The sequence below is a fragment of the Notolabrus celidotus genome, chromosome 12, assembly GCF_009762535.1.
Source record: "Notolabrus celidotus isolate fNotCel1 chromosome 12, fNotCel1.pri, whole genome shotgun sequence".
NCBI lineage: Eukaryota > Metazoa > Chordata > Actinopteri > Labriformes > Labridae > Notolabrus > Notolabrus celidotus.
Window position 1 is genome coordinate 32849067 of NC_048283.1, and position 19916 is coordinate 32868982.

Sequence of the window (19916 nt, forward strand, 5' to 3'; positions counted from 1 at the left end):
AAGAAGAATGCTAACTGCATTATATAGCAAAAGAAGAAGAAAACATTTGCGATAGTTGCAGCAATTTCCTCCATTCATCTGGTGTGTGCGCGTGTGTGTGCATGTAATCTTGTACAATATATGCCAATGATTGTCGAATAGTATTTTAGCTTGAAATGCTCATCCCTACTCTTTACCTCACACTAGCTGGACAGCAGTTAGGTGGACTTTATCATATCCAATATTGCTCCCGCCGACGTCCGGCTTCAAAACAGCGCCTCAGAAACAGATGGGTGACGTCTCGGATACTACGTCCGTTATTTAGACAGTTTAGACATACCCCCTTTTAATTTTCTGTCATTTTGCAACCAAGCTGAACAAACTCACATTTATACTCGCTGCTCTGGAAAAGACAAACATGGTGAAGCTTAGCCAGTTGGCATTCGCTTGAAAACCAACAAAAGACAACGCTCATTAGTTGCACTTCCTCACTGTTCACCAATCTTCCTTTCCCCACTGAGATGGTTAACATTTCTCCCTCGTCTTGGATGCCTTTTAAAGTTGCGCCATTGTTCTTATGAGATAATCCATCAAATGGAAGACAGATTATTTTTTTCTCTAACTGTGGAAAATCAAGCCTCAGATCATCTGCTACATGTAGTGAAAATGTCCTGTGTGCGTTATCTATGGGCCTAAAGGGCAGAATGTGCTAATGCTAAAAAGCTTTATCGTGAAGAGGCAGACAGGAGTAAGCAATTAAGTGAGTACATGATGGACACAATCAGACTTTCCTATCACATGTACTGCAGATACTTTTGTGCAGTAATTCAACTTAGATATTCTTAACTGTAAACAAATGTTGGCATGTGGGATTTTCTGTTTCGACTTAACTCTTAACATTTGCATTTCTGTGTTCCCTAACGTTCGGACAATGAAAGACAATCATCCCTCAGATAAAGCCTCACCTCTTCTAAATCATACTATCGTGCATCAGACATTTTCAAATACTAAAACTTTAAAGTTGCTTGAATCTTAGTAAAATGTTTACTCATGTTCGTTGATGTAGAGCTCCGATAACTCGTGCCACGCTTCCTGGTCTCCAACAAACCTGTAAAACACAAACTTACAATGACTTCTCTTCAAACGTGTCAAAGTTTGGTTTCTTTTCTAACAGGAAATGCATTTGAATAAATAAATCTAAGTGTTATTCATCACAAATACATCAATGAAAGTCATCCAAGGCAGAAGAAAGAGTTCTTAGGTATTTTACGCACAAGTTGTGCCAACTCCAATGAAAGCAAACTGAGTTTTTAATTAAAATAAAAGCCAAGGGGGGGTCTGACCCTCTCCCCCCCTCCTCATAGAAACACTCACTGCTCCAGATACTCATTGAGCTCCCGGATAGCTTCAGTGCTCTTCCCCTGAGCCTTTAGGATGGAGATCTTGCGCTTCCTCGCAGCCTGTGGAGCAGAGAGTAAACAGGATTAGAAACTCAGCTCCTCGAGTGTTGGTCTGAAGGCAGCTGAGGGGTGTAAGAGGTCTGAGTTCAAAGTGTGCAGATTAGTCTTTCAAGTGCATCACAACCTAAGTTTTGCTAGACTGATGCATCTTTATGAGAGGAATCAGCACTTCAATCATAACAACTGAAATACAGAACAGAAGACTTTGGACTCTAAATGTAACTTCCTCGAATGTATTTGTTTCATTACTGGAACATCTGAATGAAAATAAGCCTACCAGGGCATAATTGGAAATAGTTAGTGGCCATGTCCAACAGAAGACGGACACACACATTATGAGTCAATGTTTGGGAGCTGGAATGAGCTCAGTGGCTGAGATAAAGTGGTGAGTCATCCTCTAACCAAGTGGGGAAAATGGCACACTCCCCCAAACCCCAACGCCTGTCTTCCTGCCGGCACGGCACACATTTAACGCTGCACCAGCACGACTTACATCAACTGAAAATTGCTTTCCGCTTCGTTTTGATGTTGAAGTGACCTTAAGGTGGATTAGATTCTCATCAATCTGAATTAGATAGTATTACTCCTGCTTCTCCGACTTTTCCAAATGTTTCACTCCCGCCAGCCCTCACCCTCCTCCTCCTTCTTCTTCTGGTAGTAAGTGAAAACCTTAACAGGAGGCTGCCGCTCCATTAGAAGTGCACTGCTCTGCCACAGCCTATTTTATTTATGGACTGGCACTTGATTGAGTGGGGCTTCCTCTCCTGCACTCCTAACCAAAGCCATTGAGGGCTGTGTATGAGTCATGTCTAAGGGGCTGTAAATTGGGGCCTCTTCTGACACTGCCGTCACAAGAAATCCACTTATCCATCAAACCGGGACAGGGACCTGCAGAGACTCTGCAGCCTCCACTGACGTGAGATATTTTACCCTCTCAGAGACGGAGCAACATTTTCAAATATTTCAACTTCAAACACAGAAATGTATCTTGTTCCTAAGCCCGCTGTAGAAGTGCGTTTTCAGTATCAGGAAGGTTAACGGCCAATCAGAGGAAATTGCTCAAATATGGTGTGAAGTTATCCGACAAAGAGCAGCAACAGGTCAACCCATTACTCCCTCTTTTATGTTCTCTGGTGATTCAAAACAAAGATCACACCACTTTGCATACAGTGAGTTTCCCCAGAGCTTGATGCTATGTGAGAATCAGGAATTCATACTTAGATCAGACTAAATTACAAGCATGTGGGATACTTCGTCATCCAATACAGGAAGGGAAAAAAAGGAAAGGAGAGAAAAACACTTTGAATGTGGATTTTTGCACTTGTACACTTTCGCCATTACCACACCCACCTCTCCTGTCTCCAGGCTTCTTTTTTTTTTTCTTCCTTCCCAAGATAAAGAACGCTCAGGGCTCAAAGGAACATATGGAAGTTGGTAGCACTGAGAGTCACACAGCACTTTATTAAACAAGAAGCCATTCCAAACCACTCCTCTCTCTCCTCCTTTCTCTAACTAATGATCCAGAAAAACCTGGCAGAGGGTCTGATCCCTTCTTGTCAGGGTTTTTTTTTTTTTTTAATTAATGCTTTAAGAGCTTAGCAGTGAGGAGAACTCAGACGTGAGGACTGGATTCTTTACCTCAAATTTGGCAAACTTGGCTACGACCTATTGTAACCTTTTATTTTAAGAAACATCACAACAGGAGGATGATACCTAGCATAAAGAAGGGAAAAGTCTTTTCAAATATGAAAACTTTGATTATGTAGGGGGTTGTTTACATCTTTTAAGCATCAATGGGAGTCAGGAAACAGATTTTAAACAACAACAGCGTGGTGAGGACCAGTGTTCATTTCCTTAATGAAATTATGACGATAAATGTTCGTCAACAACTCATTTTTTCATGAGGAAAAGGAGACTATGACGAGCTAAAGTGCTTCACTGATAATAAAAACTCTGACAAACATATGTTTTGATTTTGTAAACAAGACGATGACGAGACAAAACTTTAGTGGCCGACCATTGAGAATCCATGTTTCGCCCGCTCTGCGTCTAATCTTTAAAGATAAAAGTGATGACTTCCTGTGACAGGCTGAGTTATTATCTGAGGTGCTCAGTGTTAGCTTGGTCTCTACCTGCAGCAGGTGTGCTTCATGAACCAGCTCTCCTCACCTCCATGCATCTGTCTCATCTTCGTTGAGGATTTTTACCCCCCGGTGTGCGTTAGTGACAAAGACACAACCGTGGGAAGTCTGTTTCTGTTTTAGGACTACTTGAGGTTTGTTGTTTTTGTCGCCATTACCACGTCTACAGCTTGATTTAATCCAGTTTGGTGATACATCAGACACATTTAGTACGTTTTGATCAACTCCTTGTTGAAAGATTCAGATGCATTTCAGTGTGCTGTGAACTGACTGCCTGTCCAGTGCGCCTGTCACTGCAGGTGCATTCAAGGGCCGTTGTAAATGTGCAATACAGTCCTTTCATGGCATTTTTCTGTGAATCAAGAGAATCAAAATACAGTCACAGTGGTCACATCATGATGTTTTCCTTTAATTTTTTAGCAGGGACAGGCTGAATTATTTTACTTAAGATATTACACAAAAGTGTTAAAGGAGTGAAATGTTGAAGATTTGAACACTTGGTATAACCCTGATACTGATATCTGATCGACTACATAATTTATTTAAATAGTGAAGATGTTCTGGCAAAAATCAAAGCCCAAATGTGACTAAGACTAGACTAAAATATTTTGAGTTTCTGTCTACTAAAACTAATAGCATTTTCATCTTAAGACTAAATCTAAAATAGCTGCCAAAATGAAAACTGGTGAGGACTTTATGGATAATGTAGTTCACTTTTATGTGGAGAAAATCTCTGATCAGGCGCTTCAAGTTTCAGATTAATTTAACTACATAAATATAATTGTGTCTCACTATCAGTCTGTTATTGCTTGTGATTGCGGGTGGACCTCAGAGGTTGTCTACATGACCCCAGTGGCTCATTTGAGAAATACTGGATTTCATATTGGACATTAGGGTAAAATGAGAGGGTTGGGATTGAATATGAGGGAGTTGACTGTATGTTGAAATAAGCACACATTGGTATGTGTCTGTATGTGTTGTGGGTTTGTCACTATCATTAAGAGTCAGAAGAAGAAGCGCAAAGGTGGGAAAAGAAATGCCTTTACGCACACAGACAAGAATTTTGCCAGATCATTGCTGTAGGTATTGGAACATAGCAAGCAATGGAAGGGCTAAAAGTTTGAAACATTTTTTGGACACCACCATGGCAAAAAAAAAAAAACCTTGAGCAATTTTTGTTGATTCAACAATTTTGGTTAATGGGTACCACATCTATTCCACAGCCTGTAATTACAACAGCTCAGTTTCCAATCTCTGCTTCGCATGCTGGGATGCCTTGCAAGTCTTCTTTGTGGTCGCCAATTTTCCGCCATTTCTCAAGCCCATCCCCTGCCTCATTCTTAAGAGCATACAGGAGAACATGTGGGGAGGAGACAGCTCTCAATCCAAGACAGGTGACCTGAATGATGTCACCATGTCATTGCTCCACCCTCTGCAACCACACCCCTAATGAATCAGGACAAGGATTGTGGGAAAAGGATTCAAGGTTAAGATCCCAGAACAGGGGAGCTATTTTTCTTTTTTCTTGTTCCATTCCCGGCCCCAGGTTTGACTGACAGCCTATGGGTGGTAGGGTGGCAGTATCCAGCATGCTGAGACCAGGAAACCGACCATTCCCTTTCCCCGGAATCCCCAGGAGATTTGTGCCATGTTGGGGAGGCGCCCTGGGAATCACTGACATTACAACTCCCTTTGTCCAAAGGGTGGAAAATAAAGTCTGTTGTAGACAGTGCATGTTGTAAAAAAATAAAACTGCTAAGAAAACACTCGTTTTGTTTATGAAAATGACAGTACAACAAGGAAATACCGTGATTTGTGGCTTTTCTTTAATCTTGTGTTGGACAGAAAAACTGGAAGACAATCTTTAGAGAATATTCACTGTAATCATGGCAGTGGTATCTCCTCATCAGACATGGCATGGATAGAGCCTTCTGCAGAATTGAGGAGTGTTGACTTTCACACAAGGTTTTCTGCTGCTGCTTCTGGCAGACTAACATGTCCGTTAGATTTAAAACTTCTAATGGAGTTGGTTTAAAAAAAAAAAACTCCAACTGTTTTCCTGCATCAGCGTTTTGGTAATGACAATACTACGATGGACACAATCACAAAAATGAGAGACCTATTCTAGCTGTGCACCATCTCTAAAGTCCAATATAGAGGGCTGCTGATTATTATAGTGTAGTCCTGTGTTTTAAAGGCCAATTTGCAAACACACATGGTGCTGCAGTGAGTGTTGAAAAGACATAAACAACAGTAAGGAGTATTGGCATTGTATCAAATGCATGCACTGCATCTGTAGCACTAAAACAAAATGTTTAGACCATCTAAAGCAATCCATATGTTCCCTCTGCACAAGAAACTTGTTGAACATCTTTGGGGTGAGGGGTGAAGGGAACAGCCAAAATAAATAAGGTCATGGTTTCTTTTGAAACCCCTTAAGAAGATTTATTTTCTTGAATGGCCGCATGTCCTTATGGAAACAATTAACAGCAGGTACATTATGTTTTGGGTTGGTGGTGGGGATTGGCAGAACATTGCTTTGACGTTCTTTTGCAAGTCATTTTGTAGAGACGAAGAGTGAAGTGAAAAGAGAAGAGAGCTCCAGAAAAATGGCTCACATAGACTCCACTGCAACTTCAACATAACAGCAGCTTTTACACCTGAAGCCAAAAGACAGCAAGGAGAAGGTGGGACAGGAGCACAGCCCCGTCCCTTGAGGGTGAGGGTCTGAAAGGTCCGGTAAATCACCTTCTTCAAAGGCCGGACCCTTATTTACGCTGTACTTCCATCAAACATGCCTGCCACTGACTAAGACCATGAATCAGTCCCAACCCGCCCAGCCCCCTTCCCTGCATTCAGTTGGGTGGGTGCTAGGCTGATCAGCACTGTGGTTAAGGTCAGAAAGGCTAAAGGGAGTTTGACTTAGCAAACTCACACTGCTAACACCAAAGTGCCTCAGCAGATTTAGAGCCCTACAAAACGCTAAGACCACAAAGTGAAGCAAAGCAGCCTGCTAAGCAGAGGGGCTTTCCCCGCTCTTTCCCCACTCCTCAGTCTTACCGTGTTGGTGGGGTCGTCCTGGAGAATGGCGTCATAGTGTTTGCTGGCCTCTTCGTACCTTTGGAAAGAGAAAGAGAAGAGAATTAAATTTTGTTTTTTAACCGATCCCAGTCCCAAGTCGGGTGAAATTAGGTGGTGGGGAAATCAAACAAAGTTCAAGGTAATCAAGTTTGTGTATACAGCGTGGCAGGTTTCTGTGATTACAGTGAAGCTGTACAGAAATCAGTGGTGATCTGAAGGAAGAAATAAACACTCATTTAAGTCAAGGTTACTGGTAACACAGCAGACATTCTGAGAGACTTAAATCACTTCACAATGACTCATGACATCAATACAAACAAAGCCCACTGTTTTGAAGATTGTATTTTCATTTGATTGTATCCAGTTTGATTCACCTTTAAACAAAATTAAATTGCTGCTTTTACATCTGTCCAGTTCTGCAGCTGCAAAGTTGGTTCAGTTGTCTGTCTCTTGGCTCACACATAACACCACAATACAGACATATGAACCTGATAAGCAACAATATCCAGCATGGCGCGCCTCAAACTGCTTGGCTGTGCCCACATGATTCTGTTTAAAGGGGAAATTTATGAGCTGTAAATATCAAATCATCCGGTGAAGAAATCTGGGAAAAGGAGGCATGTGCACTTCACTTGTCATGTCAAATCAGGCGCTGAAGGATGATTTCAGAACGTCTTTTTTTTCTATGAGGGCAATCTGCAACTCTGACGTTTGAGCAGCCAAAGGCGGGGATCAGTGATCAGAAAGTGTCCTGCCCACAGTCTGCAGAAGACAGAAGCAACTCTGGTTCCCATTAGCAGCGAGAAGCCCCACTTCCAGCACTGCTTCTTCCCTCACATTCACTTTATTACTCAGCCACACTTTGGGGGAGATTTCAGATGGCACCAGGCGAGCACTCACGAGCCACTTTGATTTGCTTTATTTATTTAAGAGCTGAATGCCTGTGTGTGTGTGTGTGTGTGTGTGTGTGTGTGTGTGTGTGTGTGTGTGTGTGTGTGTGTGTGTGTGTGTGTGTGTGTGTGTGTGTGTGCGTGTGTGTGTGCCTAGTCGTTTGAAGCTGTTTCATTCAAGTGTTGCTGTCTGCAGTCAATTAGATCCTGTGTGTTGTTTATTTAATCTGACAGTGCCAAAGCAATCACTCTCATTATCACATAAACTCTGACATAAACCAGTAATGGTGACCCAGCGGGGGGATATGAGTGAGGTAGTAACAGATTGAACTACTCTTATCTCAGTTTAGTAGAGACTAAAACCATCCTTTTTTTTTGTATCCGTCTCGCTTTCTTCTGGCTTCATTTTAAATAAACTACCGCTTCAAAATGAACACGCATCACTGAAGGAGATGGCGAGACAAAGCTGACAATGTGGTGACATGTCAATATTTACAGTGCTGAGGCATTATCCCACTCCTGTTTTGGTCTCCGTACCACGGAAAAGAAAGCATGAAAATAGGGGAGAGGAAAACACAGAGATGAGGAGCAACAAAAATAAGGAAACAAGGGAGGAATTTACACCAGAAAGGATTGAGGGACCCCCAGAATAACAGTGGGCTCTCACCACTTCCTTCCCGGGAATCCTTAACCCATGCTAAAGGGCTACAGGCTACCAGCCCTGAACTTTTCCTCTCTCTGTTCCCCTCCTCCCTGAAAGAATTCTGGGTGACCATAAACACAATCTACCCCACTAACAAGCTGTACTTACACAAGCTGTACTTACACAACACCAGACACTATATGGCTTAGGGTGTGTGTACAGTTTTAAACCCCTTACAAAATAGTAAGCAGAGTACATGACACTGAGGCTGAGCTGTGTGTGCCTCCTCTGCCTCTCTGGAGTTTTTGGGTTCCCGGTGCTTACCTTTCCAGAGCTTCCAGCCTCATGCCCGTTAATCGCTTCACTCTGTGGCTATCTGGAAACTGCCTCCTCAGTTCCTGTAGACAGTTCTGCAAGGATGTGGGAAGAGGAGAGACCAATTATTGCTGGCTGTAACTTCACTTTCATACATTTCTGCTCTCACACACATAACCAAACCACCTGTTACTAAAACTGTAGACTGCACTTGATTCAGCTTCTCAACTTTGATTGATTTACTGATTCTTTAAAAGGTCTTAGAATTAAGCATGTGCTTGCAATATAGTATGCAAATCATTTACAGAATATAAAGATGATAGATTTTATAAACAGGTGGCTGTGAACATGCTTTCAACTAGGGATGTACATTTTAAGTATTTTCCATGATCGATTTTTGGAAATGTTAACGATCAATTATCGATTAATTAATAAAAAAAAAAACATTATTATTCCTACGTCAAAATCAATGCCAAATACGTTGTTTTCCCCCTAAATTGTATTTTCTACAGCAACAAAATGCAAATAACTGACGGGATTGAATACAGGTACATGTTTGACAAGCAGAAAATCAACGATCAGGCTCATAGAAACATTCTCCGCGGACATAGTCTTATAAAGTGAAGGCTCATAATACTAACAGAAAAGTACTTCAGACTCAGTGTCCAGTTTTCTGTCTCCTCGTTCTTATTGAGAAAAATAAACATGTGTATTCAGTCAGGTGTCAGCCGGGAGCGCAACCGGGTCATAATCAGTCCAGCGGCAGGAAAGCTCAGACGGCTCTGATGTTTCTGCTCTGCAAACATAGCGTACCTGATTGTCCCACCTGTCTGTTGCCTTCGTTTCCAAAGGTGGAAATGTCATGTTTATAGTTATGAACCTTTGTGTCCGACTCGTTGTTGGCAGCAGTTTTGTATTGATCCTCTTTTAAAAAGCGCACGTGGAGACCTGACGTGCAGCCGCAGCCCCCAGCTGAGCGTCTCCGCTGTGCGCAACACCTTTAACAGCCGATTCACATCCAAACATGCTTTAAACTTAAAACACCTCCCTGATAGATGAGTGTAATATGAGACCACATGATGTTTGTTCCACGTGACGGAAAATTGATAACAAAAATGTGTGTTTCGAGTCATTTCTTAACAATCAATTAATCGATAATCGATTAATACTTTCAACACAACACAGAGCTGGTATTTGTTTGATCTCATAATAAGGGAAGAGGTAAAGTATGGTTACAGTTAGGGCTGGGCGATGATACAATAACAATAATTATCGTGACAATAAAATAAAAAAAATGATAAATCTAAACCTGTAATTACATCCTGCCAACCACTGGAAAGGAAGGGGTGCTCATGTGCCTGAATGCTAGTTGCCACCCAACATTTAACAGAAGAAGACGCATTGAACAGCCAATCATGTCGCAGGGTGAAAGGTAGGCAGGGCTTAAAGATGTTTGGAGCAGAATATAAACACAGATGAAGCGACAGCGACACTGAAGAAAATGCAAAACCTTGCAGCTCAAAGCAGAGTTGTTAGTCTGACACTGTGTCCACTCTGAGTTAACTATTAACTTAATGCACTTCATTAAATATACTTTCAGGATTTCGGTTAAAGAAAAGCACAGAGACAACTTCTGCTGTGCATCTCGAACACGTTTAATGTCCACCGCGACCGTAGGACAACTGAACACTGAATAACCGTGATGCATTCACTGAACTGTGGGAAACTATCACTCCACCACATACTTGTGTGTCGATGTGTCCGTGTCACGCAGAAATGATCCGCCAACTCAAAACAATACTCTACTAAACTGATTCACACAATACAGTTTGATTTATCTTCGTTGTAAAATCAAAACATGCTAATTATCTCAACCTGAGAAAAATAAGAATCTTCAAACTAAAACTTCACAAAAATGTCATCTTATATTAAAGACCTGCTTCCTGTCAGCACCGTCAGAAATGATGGATTCAAGAAGTTCATCAGAAAATTAAATCCAGATAAAAAGTAACAAACTGTCTTCAACTTTCACTCTGGAGCAAAAATCTGACTTTAAATTTGAATGAAATAAAGATTTGATGTGTATCGTGATAAATATCGATATCGACTGATATGAAAAATGTTATCGTGATAGCATCTTTGTCAGTATCGCCCAGCTCTAGTTACTGTCACATTCAGCATTAGTCTGAATGAGACACGACAAGTCTGCAGTGTGGTTTGTAACGTTAGCACCATCCATCAGCAGGAGTCTGGTCCTCCTAGTTCTTTAGAACTCCTGGCAGCAGGGCAGAAAGGATAGCCAGCAGACAGCTAATTGTAATGACTGAGTTCTGCCTCTTCTGTAATCAATGAGTCACTCTTTTTGCCAAGCGAGTCATTTCATGCATACTGATTAAAGATGTACCTTCTCAGTTGCCATGTTTTTTTGTTGTTTTTTCTTTTTCATCCATTGCACATTTGACCATTTCAGAGCATGTAATTTCGACATGAACTCAAAACCATCAAATGAAGTTTAAGCACGGCAAATAAACCCTGAGGAAAAAAGCAGTTGAACTCCGTAACTGAAGGCCAAGTTCAGCTACTCGAAGCATGCCTCTCCACTCGTTGTGCTACACCGTCTGATTCCAACTCTCAGTAAATTGTTTTTCCACAGAACAGACAGAGTTATGCCGTTTGGCCAAATAAAAATCAGATTTTCACATTTGGCAAAGGAGGTGAAGCAAAGTAGGAATGGCGGAGAGAGTGAAGGATGGCCTTTGAAGCTCTTGGGTGTGTGTGAGGAAGAGCGGTAAAACTTACCAGAGCCAAGTCATCCCGACTGCAGTCCAGCGCTGCGATCATCACCTGCTCATAAATTATCCATACTGGGCAGAAGAGACAGAGACAAAGAGGACTGTGTTAACGCCCTTTCCATTTAACTGTCTGCTGTAACATAAAAAATGATCTATTGATCTGTACAGTTGACATCCCGACTTTAGAGTGTGTCCCCAACAGCTGCACATGTGGTTCTGACTCAAAACCTTCTAACCATGTGAGTCAAAAGCTTAGGACTTCATTCAAAGAAATCTCCCATTCATTATGTAACGCTGCGTTTACTATCCTCTACATGGAATATGTTCAAGAAAGTTTCCCTGTAAAAAAAACATACACAAACGTAAAATCTGGAAAGCATTATAATAATATCATAATCACAAATACAGGAACATTTCCTGTAAACACCCTTGTGAAAGGCTTTACAGTCATCTTATTCATTACTCCAGAGTGAGTCGGTCATGAATAACTTGCTTATAAGGTCAGTAATCATCTTAAAGTTGAGGAAATAAAGTGTAACATTATTTAGGAAAATACACAGTCAAAATACAACCGAGACACGGAAAAGGAGATTTCTGAAAGAGGGCAAGAAACACAGGCCCAAGTTTGACGGCTTAATGAGAGCAGAGCTGCATTAGTAGAATAAACATTGCTTATGTTGTTAACAACACTGTTCAAATGTTAAGTGAAACCAAGACATTTCTGGATGTGTTGTGCTGTGTCTCATCCCTCACTCTGGATAGTGTGACTGTGTCAACAGTTTCCCTAGTTCACATGCTCAACTAAGCTTTAGTCCATCTAGAGTTGCCAATAACAAATACATTAGAGTGAATGTTGTTGCCAGTTGATGACATTGTCAGCCCAATGGATTCAAACAGTTAGAATGGTTGTGTGGTCATGTAAACACAATCATGTCTGCTATGTCCATTTACTTCTCTGTTACCCCTTTTCGACCGAGGCAGTTTCAGGGACGGTTCGGAGCCGGCGCTCATTTCAGAACCGGTTTTTCGTGTTTCGACTGTGAGTGAACCGACTCCTGGCCGGGAAAACTGGTTCCAGAGCAGCTCCGTCAGGCCGAGGGGCAGGAGGTTTGGTTGCCGTTATCAAAAACGCAAACCAAACATGTTTCCGCAATTGTCCTGCAGCAACATTTTTTTTTTTTAATGATGAATTCCAAGGCAAGGCAGTGGTCATCCGAGGAGAAAAGCTGCCGTTGTCCGCCATCATCGTTGTGAGGGAAAGCTCATGCTAGCGTTGCTGGGAAAAGCGGTCACGTAGATCTGACGTCATGACGTGCCTCTTCCATGGGCTACATGGGGCGGAAAAACAAACGGGGGCCGTGTTGGTTCACGAGTTCAACCAGCTCCGAACCATAGACTGTAAAAAATATGGACGTAGTATCCGTGACGTCACCCATCTGTTTCTGAAGAGCTGTTTTGAGACCAATCGGCTGCGGCAGCCATATTGCTTCTGTCGAGCCAGTGTGACGTAAAGAGGCGGGCTTTGAGCCTCCTAGCCAACAGCTGCAGTGTTCCCACAGGCAACTGTGCCTCTCATTGGAAGACTAGTAATCTCAATATCTTCGAAATTGCCGAATTAGAAAAAAATTCAACCCCTCACAGTGAGAGGACATCGAGAAATGAGCTATTCAGACTACATTCATCTTTTGTACCAGGCTGTAAACATGTTTATTAATGCTGCAAAGATCGTCTTTTCCCCATTCATGTGTATGTGACTTCCGGTACTTCCGGAGCCAGCCTCAAGCGGATCCTCAATGAACTGCAGCTTTTAACACTTCTGCATTGACTCATATTTTTAGACCGGAGGTTGCCACTTGCTCCAAACCAGCGTGAGCACCAGCCCGGAAATACAACCCGGTTTGCTTTGGTTGAAAAGAGGTATGTGATGCTAGTTGAGCTTACCCTAGGTTTGGGCGATAATTTGATGACGATTATTATCGTGATATCATTTTTTCAGTATAAATATAACAAATGTTCGGGGTGCTGGTGGCGTAGCGATCCAAGTGCCCCACAGTCCTCGTCGCAGAGGTTGTCGGTTCGCCTCTCGGCTGTGACCATGTGCTGCAAGTCTTCCCCCACTCTCTACTCCCCACATTTCCTGTCTCTCTTCAGTTGTCCTATGAATAAAAAGGAAAAAAGCCCCAAAAATATAACCTTAAAAAAGAATATATCACAAATGTTTGATAAGAATTTGATATATATAAACCTGTAATTACACCCTGCCAAACACTGGAAAGGGAGGGGGCGCTATTGGCAATAGACAGAAGAAGATGACAACATTGAACAGCCAAGAACTCGCAGAGTAAGAGGAAGGCGGGTTTAGAGAAGCTTGGAGAGGAATGTAAACACAGCTGAGAGGAGGGACAGCGATACTGAAGAAAACTCAAAACCTAGCAGCTCAAAGCAGAGTCGTTAGTCTGACACTGAGTCGACTCTGTGTTAACTATTAACTTCATACACTTCATTACATATACTTTCAGGATGTGGGTAAATAAATAAGAAAATGCTAATTATCTTAACCTCAAAAAAATAAAAATCTTCAAACTAAAACTTCACAAAAATCTCATCATGCACAAAAGACCTGCTTCTTTGTCAGAAATGATAGATTCAAGAAGTTCATCAGAAACTAAATCCAGATACAAACTAACAAACTGTCTGGTTTCTTCAACTTTCACTCAGGGGCATAACGTCTGACTTTAAATGTTAATTAAATAATGATTTGAGTTTATCATGATAATTATAGATATCCACTTATATGAAAAAAAAATGATCATGATAACATCTTTTTTAATATTGCCGAGCTCTAGCTTACCCCTTACTTTAAATGTTGTCAAACACGTTTTTGATAATTATTACTTCTGTATAAATATCACTGAGCTAGAATCGGTCTGAACATCTCAGCCTGAGATTGGCATATTGAGCACTCTCATTACCAAAAACAACAATTCCTTTCAAATGTTTCACTTGGTGGTGAGCTTGAAAAAAGAAAAATAAATCACGTTTTTCCTTTCACTCCACTGCAACATTAAAACATACCGACTACCAGCCCGTCATCAGAGACCAATTAATAGAATAAATACAACATGTGTGACTGACAGCTTGGGACATTTAACCAGACATTTTCAGCCAAATGAACAACTCTTGTTAATTAAGAACTCTACTAAATCCTAACTCCACCCTAACACTGGATGGTTATGCCAGAACAAACAAATCCGGCTGTGGTTTTTATTGACTTTTATGACTCTGCCTCTTGATAATTCTCATCTTGTTTCACAGCCAATTTAAGAGCTGGTTTCAGTTAAACCATGGCATATGAAGTGTTTATCCCGCTCTTTAGAGGGCTGGATGAATCACGATGACTGGGAGTACGAGAGGGTCTAATAAGGTAATGCAGCAGGGCGGTATAGTTAGAACTGAAAAACTCAAAATGTTAAAACATCAGTGTAATGTTAGGCAATGTTAATAACTTTATTTTACTGTCCTGTTAACTGTATACCCAAAAAAATGTTTCTGATGTTGAAATGGATTACAAGAGGGCTTCTTTAAAGACCCTGGAAACATAAATGTAATATTTAAAATTCACATAGAATATCAAAAATAAATGTGTAATCAAGCTTTAACAAAAATCTAAGTAAAAATAAACATCCATAACTCTAAAAAAACCTCTGTTCAAAACCAGCTTATTTTACAGGTCAGAGCATTTATCAGGACTGTGTGGGCGTGACCTAACTCTTTGATTGACAGGTCAAGAGAGAGTTCACAGCCTGCATGTTTGAGCCGTCTGACTCTGAATCTAAAGACATAAAAACTCCAGAATCTGAAAATTATTCATTTACAATGTTCTCTGAGTGCTGAGTCACAAAATACTTCAGAATCAGGACTTCTATCATTTATTAGTTTTATCACTCCGTAGTCTCCGGGGAATCAGGACCATGGGACGCCCGGAGCAGAGGAGGCTGAAGTGTAGTATGTGCACGCAGAGGAGCTCGGCTCAGACGGAGCTGTTTGTCTAAACTCTGAGCTGTTTGGGGAACGTTAGGGGACTGGTCCTGAGGAAAGTTAGTGAACCAGTCCTGAGGAAAGTTAGTGAACTGGTCTTGAGGAAAGTTAGTGGACCGGTCCTGGGGAAAGTTAGTGAACCGGTCCTGGGGAAAGTTAGTGAACCGGTCCTGGGGAAAGTTAGTGAACCAGTCCTGAGGAAAGTTAGTGAACTGGTCTTGAGGAAAGTTAGTGGACCGGTCCTGGGGAAAGTTAGTGGACCGGTCCTGGGGAAAGTTAATGAACCGGTCCTGGGGAAAGTTAGTGAACCGGTCCTGGGGAAAGTTAGTGAACGGGTCCTGGGGAAAATTAAAGAACAGGTCCTGGGGAAAGTTTAAGAACCGGTCCTGGAGAAAGTTAGTGGACCGGTCCTCAGGATAGTTAGTGAACCGGTCCTGGGGAAAGTTAGTGAATCGATCCTGAGGGAAATGAGCCGATCATATGCGGGACTGTTTTAGCCACTTGGCCGCAGCTCAACTCAACCACGTCCCAAAGTTTCCCCAAATCCAGTTAGGTAAATAAAAGATTGACAACAAGCTGTCATCTTCAGCGGTGGATGTGCAGACAGGGACACACGAGTACAGCGGTGCAAAGAGCAGAGAGACAGCTATACAGACAGATTACAGACAGTACGTGATTAGCAAACAAGCTAACAGCTAGGACAACACTGAGGGGAGCTGGCTGAGACGTCAGGAGACGGTCTGAGCAGGAGCGGAGTAGTTTTGTTGAATATGATAACAATTTCAAGCATTTACAAGAACTTAGACCCAAAATTCAAGTGTTTTTTGAACCTTGAAAACACACAAAGCATTTTCAAGGATTTCAAGCACCCGTCCGAACTCTGTATACATTAACCTGCTTATTACCTGGAAACAAACTAAATAGTCAAAGAAATCTACACAAAGTATCAATCTAAAGATTATTCTATTGATTTTAAAATTATTTATCTTTACAGTTAAAATAATAGTCCCTTATTTTAAACGGCTTCCAAGGCAACCATTTTCTAACCAGCCAACTTATGGCCAAATTCAACCAGATCTGTGTCCGGTCCGTCTCTCATCCGTCACAGCACCAGATCTGATAGGTTTCTATTCTAGTCAATTTGTTAACTCCCCCTGGATCCGCTCCGTTGTGTTCTGGCTGCATCTCTGATCCAGCAGGTCAGAGCCCTCTGGGTCAGATACGCAAGACTTCTATTTTTGCGGATCTGAAATTTCAACCAGAGGTTGTTGATGGACGAGAGAGACCACGGAGCCGGACTGCAGCGGATCGGAGACGGACTGGACACGGATCCAGTGGAAGTCCCATGTTACAGGTCGAACACACTTTTTGTCTCATTCATTCTGTGCGACCGAAAGACATCCAGTAAGCATAAATAAGCAGCTTGACGATTGATATTTAGTGCACAAAGCACAAGGAGAATAAAAGCAGTGACAGATAACAGGCTACCTCTTATCGCCATATTTGCTGGCAGTTCAAGTGTGAACTGTTTTGATACCACCAGGGCGGTGAAGATTACAAGCTAATATTAAAGATGGAGACTGGAGGGGTGATCATCTTCATCTTAGTTGAAGTCCATGTCTTCTGTCAGCTGATGGACATATTTTGGGCACACAGCTAACAACAAATATGACAAATACAAACCCCTTGTTCCCAACATTGTTTAACATGAGTACTTCAATATTGAAGTTTCAAGGTTGTTTTCAGCTTTTACTGATAATCCATTTAAATTTGAAGAGATGTTGCCTACTGACAATCCAGTTCAACAAATCATGAAATATGAGCGTGTTGACGTGTTTGCTTTCATGCGCATCCAAGATTCTCCAAGTTAAGTATTTCACCTTTTCTCCTCAAACCTCCAAAATACGTGTTTAATGAATTCAATCTTGTATTCTTGGCTCTGCAGCCATAACTGTCTGTCCATCTTTGTTTTCCACATCACAGGAAACCAAAGATCCTGTTCAGATATGAATCCAAAAGAAAAATACATACCACATAAGAGAGGAGAGGGAAGAAAAAGTAGCTGGAAGGGAATCACCCACTTAGATCACTCATATCTTTCACAGCCGTGTGGATGAACCCACAGTCAATACATTAGCCTGACTGATTCTACAGAGGGACAGTTAGTGGTTCTGGATGAAAATCCTACAGTCTGCACTTATCTTTGCTTTTAACATTGTGATGTGAGAGTTTTGATGCCCTGTCTGATCGTTCTTATTAAAGTGAGTTTGGTGTAATTGTCCTTAATTCAATGAATGGACAGTCTGACGCTGTCATGTTTAGAAAACAGCTGGAAACATTGGTATAATACCTCCTTTCGACCAACACGAACCGGGTTGTATTTCCAGGCTGGTGCTCACGCTGGTTCAGAGCTGGTTGAACTCACAAACCAACACGGCACACATTTGTTTTTCCGCCTGCTCGATCCAAGAAGAGGCACGTCATGACATCAGATTTACATGACAGCTTCTCCCAGCAGCGCTACAGCGAACTTTCCCTCACAACAACAATGATGGCGGACAACGGCAGCTTGTCTCCTCGGCCAACCACTGCTTTGCCTTGGAATCCATTAGTCTCTTGTTTTTTCGCTGTCGGACAATGGCAGAAACACGTTGGGTTTGTGTTTTTGATCACGGCAACCATACCCCCCAGCAAAGACCAGCAAAGAGTTGGAGCCGCTCTGGAACCGGTTTTCCTGGCAGGGAGCCGGTTCATTCGCAGTAAAAAAAAAACGGTTCTCAATTGAGCGCCGGCTCCCAAACTGCCTTGATCGATAAAAGGTATAAGAGGAGCCTATCTAACATATATGTGTAGTTGTGTCACACTTACTGTCATCTCCTAGTTTAGATGAATGGTCACTGATGAGCTCTTCACCAACATCCACAATCTGCTCACTATTTCTGCTGTTATCCTCTCTCCATTTGCGCAACTTGTCTCTCATTTCTGTGGAGAAAAGAGACACATGAAGCATGAAGAGTGTTGATCCCTGTATCAGCAAGTTTCTTCTTAGTCTGTTTCTACAAGTATGCGGCTGTGCAACACACATCCACAGCATAGCAGTGTTATAGCGCCACACATGATCCTTTACTGATGTATGCACTTCTGATCTGCACGATTGTCCACTTTCTGAATGATGGGGTGAAATTACAAGTGCAATTCAGACAACCTCATAACTGATGTTTCACATGCTTTGATTGTCAGATTACATACACTACTGTAGTATTTTAATAAATATACATGAAGAAGTGCAGGAATTGGCGATGAAATCACAGTCGCATTAATATGAAATGTTATATCTATATTTGCAGGCTCAGTCTGATGTGACGTAGCGATAATAGCTAACGTTAGCTGAGGACACGTTTGTCTCCTCATGACTGGCTTAAGACATCAGCTGGTCAGCTGTGATCAGTGCTTACACCTCTACAGTACACGTGCACATTACAAACTAATATAAAATAGAAGCTGTCGAGCTTGTATTAAAAAAAGATGCGGATAAATCCACTCCATCAGGCAACCGTGAGCTAACCATGCTAACTAGATTAAGCTAGCACCCTGTCACGGTGACTTATTTCAATGTGGAGGAGCGAAGAGCTTCAACATGCTCGGGAACAACACACACAACAAAGTTAAACTCTAATACCTCAAGTATATGAACTTGTCTCAATTATTCTTTAGTAGAATCTGTTTTATCTTTTGTCTTACCTTCCCATCCGACATCGTACATCTCTGACACCGACGCCATCTTTTCTCCTTTGACAACAGACGCCGTGCCTACGTCATCGCCTTGCCAATTGTGGGCGTGCCTTGAGATTATTCAGAAATAATTAATGAAATACAATATTGAACTAAACTCAACTTTATTTATAAAGCACCTTTCACATATAAACATGCAGCCCAAAGTGCTTCACAGAATAACAGAGAGACAGAAAACAACAGCACATTTAAAAAAGCATTATTATAAATAAAATACTTAGAAATAAAATACAATTAACACAGTAAAATTAATAAAATAAGTAAGAGTGGAAAGAAAAGACAAAAATAAGGTAGAGTTAACAAGATCAGATGGATACAAGAAATAAATAGATAATTAAATAAGATAAATAAATGTTAAAGTGATGATTGAAATAATAATAATGCAGTCCAGGGTTAAAAATAAATTACTCCAAATTAAAAGTTAGATTAAAAAGGTAAGTCTTAAGTGTAGTTTTAAAAACACCCAGAGAGCTCGCCGTTTTGATGTCCAAAGGCAGAGAGTTCAGGGATTAGGGGCATAAAAACAGAAAGCTCTCTCTCTCTTTGTGTGAGACACACGAGGAACATTTAAAAGGGAAGCATTGGAGGACCTCAGTGATCGGGCTGGAACATAAAATGACAGGAGATCAGTGATGTATGGAGGAGCAAGGCTGTTAAGAGCTTTAAAATCAAGTAAAATAACTCTAAAATCAATTCTAAAAGAAACAGGGAGCCAGTGCAGAGTTTTAAAAGAGGGGTGATGTGATCTGATTTCTTTTTTCGTGTTAAAACTCCGGCAGCTGCGT

The 19916-nt window shown here is 41.5% G+C and overlaps 1 protein-coding gene across 1 annotated transcript in view; it reads right to left on the reverse strand.

The window, feature by feature from the left end:
• The window catches only part of emc2 (ER membrane protein complex subunit 2), a 42748-nt gene extending 23567 nt beyond the window's left edge, over window positions 1–19181 (reverse strand). Inside the window, exons 1-7 of the mRNA XM_034698483.1 lie at window positions 19081–19181; window positions 18208–18321; window positions 11309–11373; window positions 8519–8604; window positions 6641–6698; window positions 1354–1439; window positions 1028–1087 (exon numbers count right to left, since the gene is read on the reverse strand). Of these exons, the coding sequence (XP_034554374.1) occupies window positions 1028–1087; window positions 1354–1439; window positions 6641–6698; window positions 8519–8604; window positions 11309–11373; window positions 18208–18321; window positions 19081–19120 (509 nt within the window). The 5' untranslated portion in view covers window positions 19121–19181. The remainder of the gene's footprint in view (window positions 1–1027; window positions 1088–1353; window positions 1440–6640; window positions 6699–8518; window positions 8605–11308; window positions 11374–18207; window positions 18322–19080) is intronic.
• Between the last annotated feature and the right edge of the window lie 735 nt (window positions 19182–19916).